Raw genomic sequence first — 13,130 nt, 5'->3', positions numbered from 1 at the left:
TATTTATACCAGTATGTTGAAAGCTATTGTGTAGGCTATATATATTTAAAGAAATACACTTTTAATAAAATACAAACATATCTTATTGGAAATCCTCAATAGAGTCCGCAAAACTTGAATGGATCTTGTGCTTGGCAACTGGTTTAATACAGAGTAACTCCTTACTTCACCCACTTATTTCACTGCAAAGCAATACACAGTATATGGGATACTTATTGGCTTGTAGAGAGAACTTGTCTACTTGTCAACTAAAGTGGGGTGGGAAATACTCAGTATGGTCTCTACTAACCAAATATGTGTGGTTTTTCAGGGGGACTGCTGCTGGCTGAGAATTAAGTCCTGCTGGGTATTTACAACACAGTCCCACTCCAAAACAAAGCATAATATCTTCTTAATAGAGACCCTACTGAGTATTTCTCATCCCACTTTAACTGAAACGGGTAAAAAATGTATCTCTATGAGCCAATATGTAACCCATGTACAGTCTATTACAGTGTCTTGCTATTGGGGAGGGACACATACCAGTGTCAATTTTGTGTTTTTTCCATTATTGGTCTAAATATAAATCATTTTAAAACATATTTGGGATATGTTTTCATAAATTTGTCATTGCATTTTCTTGTTGTCACAATAGAAGTGGCTATTGATTGCAATTCAATCCGTTTTGAATGAGTTATTCACATTGCAACGTTTTGAAATACGTGCTTTTATTTGAAAGGTTTCATCATTAACATACCTAGTGACGTTATCATTTGTGCTGCTAGCAGAATTACTAGTCTCCTGCTTCTTGGGTGAAGGTTCGTTGTGGTGACTCGGTAACTAGCTACTGTTCATTGCTGAACCGAAGAATCGCTAACAATGTCGCGGGTTCTTGTTGGAGTTAAACGTGTAATTGACTATGCTGTCAAGGTAGCTACTTCCCCACTGTCTTCTATTTAAAAGCAATTCAACATTTCACGTGCAGAATTTCCATTCGAGACTTCCTATGGCTATGGTAGCTAGCTAACGTAAGGTGGGTAGATGGATGAAGGGTTAGTTTAGCAAGCTAGCGTTCATTGTTTGAATGTCAAGTCTGTTCAACTAACAACCATAACTGCAATGAAAATACCAAGGTCATTACAGGGTTATCTAGGTAACAGTTAAGGTTAATTTGTCTAGAGTTTGCTACTTCTAGAATTGGTAAATCGATGATCGACTGTCAAAATTTTAAAAGAAAGCTGACAATGTATTGCTGCTGATTCGTATTGCACATGTTAAACTACATGTATAATCCTCATTCAGGCTTCATCACAATGATTTAAAAACATAATAAACTAGGTGTCACAGCATCAGAACAGTTAGATAGCAGGCTATCACTATCCAAGCCAGTCCTATCAGATAATTCCAAGGTAAAATATATATATTTTTGTAAAGGAAGCCTAGCACCATATCTATTACCAGTTATTTCATACTACAGTCTGAGCACTCTTGCTTCAGCTGCACCCAACTAGATCCATGCACTCCGTTAAGCTATGTTTGTACCCTTCCCTGTCCCATATGCTGCCCCAACTCTTATCAGCCAGAGGAAGGGATGTGATGAGAGAGACACAGTCTTTGCCAGTCATGTATTATGAGGTGACTAATGTATATGGGATGGGCTTATTGACAGAATTTTAGCGTTTTAAAAGGTTTAATTACAATGGCCTGTAAAATACTATTGGGTTAGTGGTAGGCTTTCAAAAGTGTTCCAGAATTGGTTTGACTGCCTCACAAATTAAATTGGAAAGCTCAGAGCACACCTACATTGAGCCCACAGCAACTATTTATAAGTGCCCAAGACTGCACCGTGTCCACACACTCAACTCTGGCACATTGACGGCATGCACTTCATGTCTCCAGCCTCTGCCTTTGTCTGTTTAGTTGTTTGTCTGTCTTTCTCTGACCCTTCTGAGTGACTATCCAGTAGTCACTTATGTTCAGTAGGGCATACCATAGCAAAGCTCTTTGAAACTGAATTAGCATTTCTTATTGGAGTTCCGGTCCCGGTAGTCCCACCGTTTTCCTGTCTGTTTTTTCTTCTGTTTGGTGCCTAATGAAGACAACCCTGCTCTCTCCCTTAGATCCGTGTGAAGCCCGATCACAGCGGGGTGGTGACAGATGGCGTCAAGCACTCCATGAACCCCTTCTGTGAGATCGCCGTGGAGGAGGCCGTCAAACTCAAGGAGAAGAAGTTCATCAAAGAGGTGGTGGCTGTCAGCTGTGGGCCCACGCAAGTAACGGTAAGAGTGACGTGGTGCTCTGGCCTGGCGACGCCATTTGGAAGACGGGCGGACTCAACGACGCTACAACATTTTCCTTATTCTACATGACATTATACATATCTGTTCTACTCTATTTATTTCTACCTTTACGTCCTGTAGTTTTAGGCTTCATTTCTGTCCGAAACGTTCTGTAGCATTAGGCTACATCCTCCTTCACAGTTCTTCAATAGCTAACATTTGGAGGGATGCTTTGGATCTTGTTTCTTCATTAGGATAGCGGTCATGTGTATGTTTTCATTCTATTGTAAGAAGGATTCTGCAGATGGTCACCTCCAACTTGACTGTGCTAATGAGTGTATTCTGTCATTGTTCTCCGATGGTGTTCTTATATAATTGAGAACCCTACCGCTCAAGCGTTTGTATTGTGTGTGTGTGTGTGTGTGTGTGTGTGTGTGTGTGTGTGTGTGTGTGTGTGTGTGTAGGAGACCATCCGTACTGCACTGGCCATGGGGTGTGACCGCGGCATCCACGTGGAGGTCTCAGGAAAAGAATACGAGGCCATGGGACCCCTGCAGATCTCCAAGATCTTTGCTGCCCTGGCCAAGAAGGAGGAGGCCTCACTCGTCATCCTGGGCAAACAGGTCATCCGATGCAATAGATTGTGACACTGCCACACCAATGCCCGTTGACTTTGAAATCGAACCTCGCCATCTCATGTAATGCTCACTGATTGTGTTGGTATTTTTTGACAGGCCATTGACGATGACTGTAACCAGACGGGTCAGATGACGGCAGCCTTGTTAGACTGGCCACAGGTCAGTAGTGGTTTCTTCTTGTTGTAATCCTTGTTCTCAGCAGGAATCACTAAACTGATCTCAGAGCATAGAGGGCTTGTTTACTGTTAACTGCTGACTTGGATACCATTTCTGTCCGGACCAGGACCTTTTCTCATGGTCTTTATAAGCATATCGACTTAATGTCAGGTGAAGGGAACAGCTGAACTAGCAGGCCTTAGATTATGTCACTACAGTCAACACAGTCTGCACTGAAAAGTAGACCAAAGGCCAAATAAAGGGCAGAATTAGGGTGTATTTACATGGTTAAACCACCAGATGTCACACTTGGATTGCCTCGTGGCCTACAACGGGTTTACAATTGTCAGGTAGCAAAAACAAAACCTTCTTTCCATTTAAGTTGATTTGATATTTTCAAATAATATTTAATCTCAATGTGGATTATGGCATCCACTAAATGTACGACCTTCCATTCTTTTGCAGGGCACATTTGCCTCTGAGGTGACCATCGATGGGGAAAAGGTGAAGGTGGTGAGGGAAATCGATGGTGGTCTAGAGACCATCAAAATCAGCATGCCAGCCGTCCTCACAGCAGACCTTCGACTCAACACCCCCAGATACGCCACCCTGCCCAACATCATGGTAATACACACAATGTACATTTCCTCACAGTGTACACACACACACACACACAGCACTTTAATTTCTCATCTCCTTCTCCCTCCACCTACCAGAAAGCCAAGAAGAAGAAGATAGCCAACATGAAGCCAGCGGACCTGGGGGTGGACATGGTGTCGCGGGTGGAGGTGTTGAGGGTGGACGAGCCCCCAACGAGACTGGCCGGAGTGAAGGTGGAGACGGTGGATGACCTGGTTGCCAAACTCAAGGCAAACGGAACAATCTAGAGGCCCCGTGGGAGCCAAAGGGGGAGTGCAGGAGACACACAGAGGGGTGAGTCTCAAAACCTAAAAACAGTATGACTGTTTGAGATAATATCGGTAACCCATTAGAAAATGTCTGATGGATTCTCAGCATGACGGAGCACTGATTCATTTCACGTTTATGTAACAACTTACCCATGTGAATCATCTGCTTCTTCCACCAAATTGCCTCAACTGTAACACAGACCTTTGCCATAGTGTGCTGTACTTGACCAAGCTCAGTGTTTCTGTCTCTAGTTGGCTGTAATATGTAAATTCCCCCCGTTCTTTTGCAGGTCTCTGTTTGAGAGATGGAACAAAGTAATTTAGCAAACGTGGAGGACTGGTTGCATAAGGCAGAGCCCATCGCCACCCAGCCCTCTGTGTTTAACTCCGACTTCCATGATAGTAGCCTACTGACCTGGAATGAAGGGACACTGAGAAACACTGTCCTATAGGAACCCACACAGCCCAGAGGGTGAAGAAGAGGGCCTGTTGTTATTGTGCAATTTAATTCACATGGTACATCTGTATTGTAATTAATGTATCTTCTCTGTGGGTGTAGCTAACTAGTTAAGGAGGACCTAGACTCAAAAAATGGACAACGTCCAAGCCAGTAATGTAAGTCAGTAACTTTCATTCACCCATGTTTCTGTATGTGTTGCACTGTACATTCAAGAGAGTGTCACAATAACATTTTCATCTGTAACATGGACCTTTGAAAATTCTCATGAAACCCTACATTTACACATCTGGGCTATGCAGTTTGAGTTGGATGCCATGTGTAAATAAGAACCCAAAGTTGCAGAGCTGAATGTGCATTCAGGGTGTGTGATATGTCTACTGACTTGGTTTGTATAAAGTTTATATAAATATAATTATTTCTGGGTTGGGTGGCAGTTCCGGTTGAACAGTGTCTCTCAGTAGATGTGGGAAAATGATCAAAAACACACACAAAAGTTGACTTTTTACCATAAGCGCCTTTTCTGTTTAGATCGTACAGGATCCTACCATAACAATAAAGATGTCTTTTTCATATCTGGATCTGCTGCTTTCCAGTGTCATTCTATGTTGCTGTGTTCTGTCTTTCCACATCAGTGTTTTGGCTTTAAGATCGTCTCTTGAGTAGCTAGTACTTGGCAACAACCATCCAGTCACTGACTATGTTTGTTTATTCCATGTGTAACTCTGTGTTGTTTGTGTCGAACTGCTTTGCTTTATCTTGGCCAGGTCGCAGTTGTAAATGCGAACTTGTTTTCAACTGGCCTACCTGGTTAAATAAAGGTGAAATAAAAAACTAGAGTGCATGTTCTGAACCCCCTAAATCCCTGGGGAAGATGGTACACCATCTTAAGATAAAGACCAGACACTTTGGCTTGTGTCACATTGATCGATATGGGAATTAGCGTCTTTCAGAAAAAGTGTCGTATCGTCAGCCAGCTGGCTTATCTTTACCAGCAATGGAAATATGTTGTACAGGACTATTATTTAAAGAATTTGTAAGAAGTTGGGTGATAAATAAAAACATATACAGAGAGGAGAGCCTTGCCTATTTCCTCTCTTTAACTCAAATCTAGGTGAGGTGCCATATTTCAATTTGATAGAGCTGTTACCATCTGTATAGAGAGTCTTAATGGCCTTACAGAAAAAAATCCCCAAAGACACATTTCTCAAGGGAGTGGAAGAGGAACTGATGCTCTACCGTGTCAAAAGCTTTATAAAAATCAAAAAAGAATATGAAGCTATCCTCAGTTATTAGGTCTGAGTAGTCAAGTATGTCTAATACTAGTCTGATATTGTTAGAAATATGTCTGTTCCTGTTCATGTAATTTATATGAATGACTAGAATATTCCACCCTGAAGCCATTTAATCATATGAAATTGATTAGAATCATGTATAACCATAGTTAGCCAGTATAAAAGGAATTGTCTTGTACAACAGACCAGTGCTCTCGTGAATAAACCTTATTGACTATTTTAGCTGGTCCTCCGTCTATTTCATTTCAATCAGTTTCTTACAAATCCTGATTAGTAGACTGGGTAGTTAATTTAACTGGTTTATGAACATTGAGAACATAATTCTCGTAACAATTTGGTCCTTCGAGCCGGATCTCATTACCTGCCTCTGTCGTCCCAAGGAACTGCTGAAAACCGTGCACGGTCGGATCCAGGGTTTATTTCAGGCCAGTGGTGAACTGGTACACGACAGAGGTGGTGATGAGAACCAACCAACATTGCTTTTCCCCGTCTTCAAGGCAAGGTCGGTAATCTTTATTCACGAATTTGGGGGAATGATTTAAGATATAGGAGACGTTTACTTTATGTATTAGCAAGGAATCGATTGAGGGAGCAGGTCCTCAATGACCTCAGGTACATGTGTACTACCATAAATAAAAATAGCTTAATAATTGAGGTCTGTGAGGAATGGCCGAAAGGTTATTTGAGGGATGGCCAAGAGGTTATTAGCAAGGGATATAAATAGGTGCTGTGAGATAGGACGGGGATTTTGTACAAATAGGATAACTTAAATGGTTAATTAACATGTAGTATTAGCCATAGATCCAATTCAAAAGACATACCTAAATAAAATCCTAAAATCCTAATCCTAAATCCTTCTATGCGAACAAATAACTAAAATGGTCAATTAACAAAAGTCAATTAGCCATAGATCCGATTCAAAAGATAATACTGAAATAAAGTCCAAAAAATGTAGAACGAAGGGAAACCTAATATAGCGGAGTGAGATACGAGTTATTAACATCAAAAGAACAACAACAGAAAAATAGGTTGCTGACTAGGGATTTACGACCCCTGGTAAATAGCTTATAGGTTGTAAACGGTGACACCTAATGTCCGATCAACACCACTATAGATAAAGTTTCAAGAAAGGAAAAGCACACCTAGGTTGAGAGATAGCAAAATACACATCGAGTGTGAGCACACACATAGGGAGTAGTGACATACACACCAATAGTGAGACACACATAGGAGTAATTTAATCAGAAGGAAAGTCAGGAAAGATTTAACCGAACTAGGACAGAATTTAGCAAACTTATTGGGAAAGTGGATAGAGGTAGAGAAAGGGAGAAAGTCGATAAAAGTGTATAGAGACAGACAAAAGAAAGGTGTAGATAGTCAAGGGAAACACCAGGTTGAGGGTTAAATACTGGGCTGTCTGAATCCCGGGTTCGTATCTCAGCCTGGGCACCAATAGACTAAAATTAATTCTGATTGTAATGCAACTATTGATAGGTTTTGCCTGGAGAGATATGGTTGTTCGTGTTTGTTTAAGATATAAACTGAACATTTTAATAGCTTGTTTAGGTTAAATTGAAAGACTAATTCATTCTAAATAATAGCGAGGCGATTTTGATGTAATAAGTTGTCTGTTGCCTAAATGGTCTGCTGGAATAACGTATTGAGAATGGAGTCGTATTTAAATTACGGAATCATAGAAGAGACAGTTACCTAAATCTAAAGAAAGAGAGAGAGAAAATGGCGATAGAGTGGTGCCCACCGAAATGTTTTTCATTCCTATGGATTGACTGACATATGGTATAAATTTAGCGAAGTACATGGTACTTTTACATTTTGGACATTTCCTAAAGGGGAAGCCGAAAGAGAAGAGAAAGTTGGACAGTTTTAGTTTTACTCTTACGATAGAATTAAAGCAGAACTCAGTTGAGTAGGGGTTATGTTTTTGCCTAGAGGCAAAAATATATATATATATTGCCAGGGTAGTCTTAAAAGTTGCTAAATCTAGCAACAAAATTCCTAGGTGGGCATCACTGGATTCAGGTCTGAATAGTTGAATCGTAAAAGTTTTGTGACAGTTTCTGGTTATTGATTTTTGGTTTGATTGTTTAGGTGACACCAATGAATTTGAACAGGAAATTAATCTATTCTAACATTATAATCTGTTTCCATTATGTGGAACCATGTCAGATCGGTAAAGGGGATTGCAGGTTGAGTTCATTTTATTTTAAAGGGACAGTGCACATTAATCACAGTTGTATGTGTCTAATGGCAGGGTATTCCTATCAAGCATTTTGAGAGACTGTTTGCAGACAGACTGAATGTGTTTTACATATTCAACAATTGAGGCAATTTAAAACTAATGATTGGAGGGAGTACAATGGAATTATCATTATTATTAGGTTTTGTTTGTAGTAAACGTTTGGGTGTGAGGAGATTTCCATGTTTCCCAGAGACACGATATCTTAAAGGGGTACACTCACATATGGAATATTAGAAGTTTTGTTTCCTGAGTTTGAATTAAACACGTGAATTCTTTAGGTAAAGTGAATGTTCTGGCAACCTGGGATACAACATGTAGAAAATGTTTGATGTTTTTTCTTTAATTTGTATAACATAGTATGAAACACGACTGTAAAAGGGTGGTATGACCTTTGACCTCTATCATGGCTTTCCTTGGTGGTCTAATCAGCCTCATGGCCGGGCCATTTGAATAATGAATTTGAGGTAATTTGTGATACTGATTTGAAGGTAATTGATCATTATGAATGAGTTTATAGTTCTTTGACATAGTTGTAATTTGAACCAATTGAGAAGAAAGAAATGGCATAGTCTTGGATTAATGGTAGACTTATGTTAAGTATTTAGAACCTAACCCAAGCCAACAGGACAGGGATATATGACATCTATGTTGATTCAGGAATATTGAGATCCTCGAGATAACCTTAATCAACCTTTCTAATAACCTTAGAGATTGCCACCATAGACAGGTGATTTTTCTCAAATCCATGAGTTCAGACAGTGGGACGTTTAGTAAATATTTGGAGACCCCCATATTTGATACTGACTGTTATGAGGAGAGAAGCGACAGACAGATGGCAGAAAAGGCAGACGAAGAAGCCCTTCCCGCACTGCTGAGGGGGAAGGGGGGGGGCAGGAAATGAGCAAGATAGAGATAGAGCAGAAGGAAAGTGAGTAGCATGAGGAGAGAAGATAGGAGTGACACGGAATGGGTAGATAACAGTTACTGAGTGGAGACAAAAGGAGACTGACACTGAACCATTGCCTAGAAATTATTCGGCACAACAGGCCGAAATAGTAGCATTGACTAGTGCCTGCGAAATAAGAAAGGAGAGAAAGTTTACTATTTATACAGACAGTAACGTACAGCAAACTTGTACACATTGTAAAATATAATACAGAACAGAACGTGACCTACCCTTTGCATCACATTTTCATACTGGGAAGACCTGACGTTCGCAATCTCCCCCTATCTGCAAGCCGGGCCAATCACAACACACCTTATTTTTATCAGATTTGAACCAACCAATAAGAATGTTTGAACATTAAATTCACATTTCTTTAGAGGCAAGTGGAAACATAACCAACCCTGTTACACCTGCCAATGCCATAGAGGGAGCCGAAAAGTTCACTCTGCAGTACAGCACACTGCAGGGGGAGGCCGACCAGTGGAGGTGGTACTTTAACAGTGTGGAGATAAAGACCAACTCCCACTACACAGTGGGCCAGAAGAGCCTGGTCATCCATTAGCTCAACCTGACCGACACAGGACCTTATACTTTGGTCCTAACCAACCCTTTCAGCACTGTCACATTTCATAGGAAAATCACTGTTCTCTGTAAGAAAGAAGGTTCTCTGGTTGAATCTCGCCTTATTTGTCTGAAGCATTAGTCTGAACACTACTTTTTATTCCACTTTATTAGTTATCAGCACAATGTTCATCTTGTGCACCCGTAATTACTCGCATGTCTCTAGTTTTGTAGTTGAATTCTTTAACTTAATCCTTTACTGAAAGCCACAACATGTTTCCCTGTCTCACAAATCCACTTCACCACTGCACATCTTTATTCCCTTCAACTCCTCCATATGGAACTCTCATGTGGAAATGGCAATAGTTCTCCTGCAGTTCCACTGCCGGTGGCCAGGAGGCACCCCAGAAGCCCTGCTGTCCTTTCCTGCTTTGACCAACGCCACCAGTGGTGCTGGAAACTTCAGCCTGACCATGCCTGCCTCAGGACCTCAATGGGAAAATGGTCCTCTGTATGGCCAATCACCCCCTCCATCAGACACGGTGCAATATTACTGCCAGTGAGTTACTTATTCCCTATTCCATGCTAGACTATGTAAGATCCAGGCATGTTGCAGGTCTGCACAACAAGCAGAATGTTTAAGGACTACACAGTGTAACTAGTGGTCTCATTCCTCCTTAGCTGGTCCTGCAAAGTTCCTACCGATGGTCTTGACCACAGTGGACCAAGAGGGTAAAATAGTGGTCACCATCCACTGCAATAGCCAGGCCACGCCCAAGGCTATGGTCACATGGTCCAAAGGTACCGAGCTCTTAGCCAATGGGTTGCATTACCAGATCAGCGTGGACACTGCGCAGCTCAGCATCCATGATTTTGACACCAGCACCGCTCAGCTCTACACTTACACATGTAACTGTAGCAACCCACTGGGCAGCAATGGAAAAAAGACTCTGGGTATGTCATTGACCATTTTCTCAGGTGGTGGTTAGCGGCCTGTTTAGTAGTAACAGCTTTGGGATACAATTTGGCATTTTACTTGGTTTTACATGTATCTTGGCTGTAGTTAATGTCAAATGATATGGAACATCCCTGTAAGTACTGCTCAACGCTGATTTCTCTCCCTCCGTTGCTTTGAAGGCTTCGTCATCCAGATGAGCGGACCAGACCTCCTAACTATCACTAACAATGGCAGCCGAAGGAAAAGAGCCACAGAGGGATTCCGGAGCAGTCAGCAGAGGCCCGGTTCCTCCCGGAGCACTGATATCTCTGTTCTGGATCCCAAATCCACATACTACTTCTGGGTCATCCCCATTGCTGGCAGAACTCAGGGGGAACCATCAGCAGTGCAGAGAATTGGACCCGGTATTTGAACTGACTTGGATAATATTCCTATTCAGATCAGATTTTTCAGGGGGTGCTAATCTGTTAACATAAATGCAAACCTCTACATGTTAAACTTATAGTCAACATTATGCTTCCACCTCACCTTTGACACATCAGTGGAGAGTAGGCTCTGTGCTGCTCTAACAGATTGTACTGTTGTCTGTGCTGCTCTAACAGATTGTGCTGTTGTTTGTGCTGCTCTAACAGATTGTACTGTGTGCTGGTATGGGGCGGCAGCGTAGCCTAGTGGTTAGAGCGTTGGACTAGTAACCAGAAGGTTGCGAGTTCAAACCCCCGAGCTGACAAGGTACACATCTGTTGTTCTGCCCCTGAACAGGCAGTTAACCCACTGTTCCCAGGCCGTCATTGAAAATAAGAATATGTTCTTAACTGACTTGCCTGGTTAAAAAATAAATAATAATAATTTAAAAAATGACAGATTGTCTGTTGTCTTTGCTGCTGTTGTCTTTGCTGCTCTAACATATTGTACTGTTATCTGTGCTGCTCTAACAGATTTGACTGTGTCTGTGCTGGTATGACAGGAGGTCTGAGCAGACCACAGATTTACAGGCCTCGCTGTCGGGAGCCCCTGTGGCCTCCTCTTCTTCCTCTTCCTCCTCCTCCTCATCGGCCTCATGTACCTCTGTGTCTGCTGCTGCAGGAAGAAACATAGGAGCACTACTCTCAATCCCCTGATCTCCCTTCCATTTGTATTATCACAACCGGAATCAGGTGGTTTTCACTATAAAATGGCGTTTCTGTTTCCATAGGTCACCAGAACAGATATCCTGTGCCCAGAGCAGTAGAGAAAGTCATGTCAGTAACTGGGGAAATGTGTTATTGCACAAATGTCATGTTCCTACCAGTACTTTAGTTGGTTGAGGGTAAAAATAACCGTCTGAACCTCTGTGGAACATCTGGGCAGGATGAACCTGCTACTGATGCTGCTCCTGTGCTGCGTTTTGCTGCATTAGAGTGCTATGGTGTGGGTGTGTGTCATTGTCCATGATCACGTGTGTTTTTCCTGCAGCCTTTTTTTTATGGGCATGTCCTGCATTGCTTCCGGGCTGCCGCCAATTGTAGCAGTGGCTTTGTTCATTATTTTGTCAAGCTTGTTTAAGTCCTCCTCAGCTTAATTCCCTTTTCAGCAAACAATAGGATTGTCACTACACTCGCCACGACACTGCTATAGAACATATGACGCATTTTGTCTCATACATTAAAAGATCTAAGCTTCCTTTTCGTAGACACTGTGAGGATTATCCTTCCAGTTCAGTTTGTTGTCCACTATTACACCCAAGTACTTATAAGAGTCAACAGGGCCAATCTCTTCACAATTAAATAGAAATTGGATTTAAAACATATTTCTCCCAAAATCTATCACTAGCTCCTTGGTCTTTAGTACATTCAGGTCCAAGTAATTGGCCTCACACCATTTCACAAAGCACTTATAGACCTATAATGAGCATTGTCTCCCCCACATAACACAGTTTACCATAGCAGAGTCATCAGAGACTTTCTGTTCGTTGTTGTGTGCGAAGTCATTTGTGTAAAGGGTAAACAGAAAAGGTGACTGCTTCCGTGTTTGTACATATCCGATCTGATACTGCCTGGTTCAGTCTTGCAAACTGTGGTCAATTGGTCAGGTATTTCACAATCCATTTGATTGTATGTGGATTTCTGTGAATGTCCTTTAGTTTTTTTGGGCCAGGTTGTACGGTATTGAAAGCACTGGAGAAGTGGACCAACATTGTTCTCACCACACAGCCGGGCTCCTCCAGGTGCTCATATACTCTGTGGACGGAGACGAAGACGAGTATCTTCAACACCAGCTTCTGGGTGGTGGGCAAATCACAAAGGATCCAGACAGGCTGCCACCTCAACTCTTAATAAGGGTATTAAAAACCGCTCAGAGGTTTTCATGACTTGTGATGTCAAAGCCACTGGTCTAAAGTATTTCAGTGCATTCTCTTCTGCTTTCTTTGAGATGGGCACTATGCAGGATGTTTCCCATTTAGTATGAATATCTGATACTATTAGGGACAGGTTGGAAATGTACTGCAGCATGAACGCCTGTTAATTAGCACAAACCTTGAGTACTCTGGCTTTAACCCCATCAGGCCCTGCTGACTTACTGGGATTGATCCTCTTCAACTGCTTCACCACTTGTTCCCCCCTCACCCCCCCGAGCAATTGCTCTACTGAACAATCATACATACAAATTTGGTAAAAAACAATAAAAACAGGTTCAACTCTGTGGCTCTGTCC

At 41.8% G+C, this 13,130-nt stretch overlaps 1 protein-coding gene across 2 annotated transcripts; it reads left to right on the top strand.

Moving 5' to 3' along the window:
- Window positions 1-753: 753 nt before the first annotated feature.
- Window positions 754-4,998, top strand: etfb (electron transfer flavoprotein subunit beta). 2 transcript variants are annotated; one of them, XM_046314168.1, is made up of 7 exons: window positions 754-909; window positions 2,100-2,258; window positions 2,723-2,881; window positions 2,993-3,055; window positions 3,518-3,676; window positions 3,769-3,985; window positions 4,251-4,998. In XM_046314168.1, the coding sequence occupies exons 1-6, from the start codon at window positions 859-861 to the stop codon at window positions 3,937-3,939; spliced, it is 762 nt and encodes a 253-aa protein (XP_046170124.1). In that variant the 5' UTR covers window positions 754-858; the 3' UTR covers window positions 3,940-3,985; window positions 4,251-4,998. The 2 variants fall into 2 exon arrangements, with proteins under 2 accessions (XP_046170124.1, XP_046170125.1); XM_046314169.1 differs by having other exon boundaries at window positions 883-1,012.
- The last annotated feature ends 8,132 nt before the right edge of the window (window positions 4,999-13,130 follow it).

The sequence above is a fragment of the Oncorhynchus gorbuscha genome, linkage group LG19, assembly GCF_021184085.1.
Source record: "Oncorhynchus gorbuscha isolate QuinsamMale2020 ecotype Even-year linkage group LG19, OgorEven_v1.0, whole genome shotgun sequence".
NCBI classification, from domain to species: domain Eukaryota; kingdom Metazoa; phylum Chordata; class Actinopteri; order Salmoniformes; family Salmonidae; genus Oncorhynchus; species Oncorhynchus gorbuscha.
The sequence above is the reverse complement of the archived record's forward strand: the minus strand, read 5'-3'. Positions and strand labels throughout refer to the sequence as shown.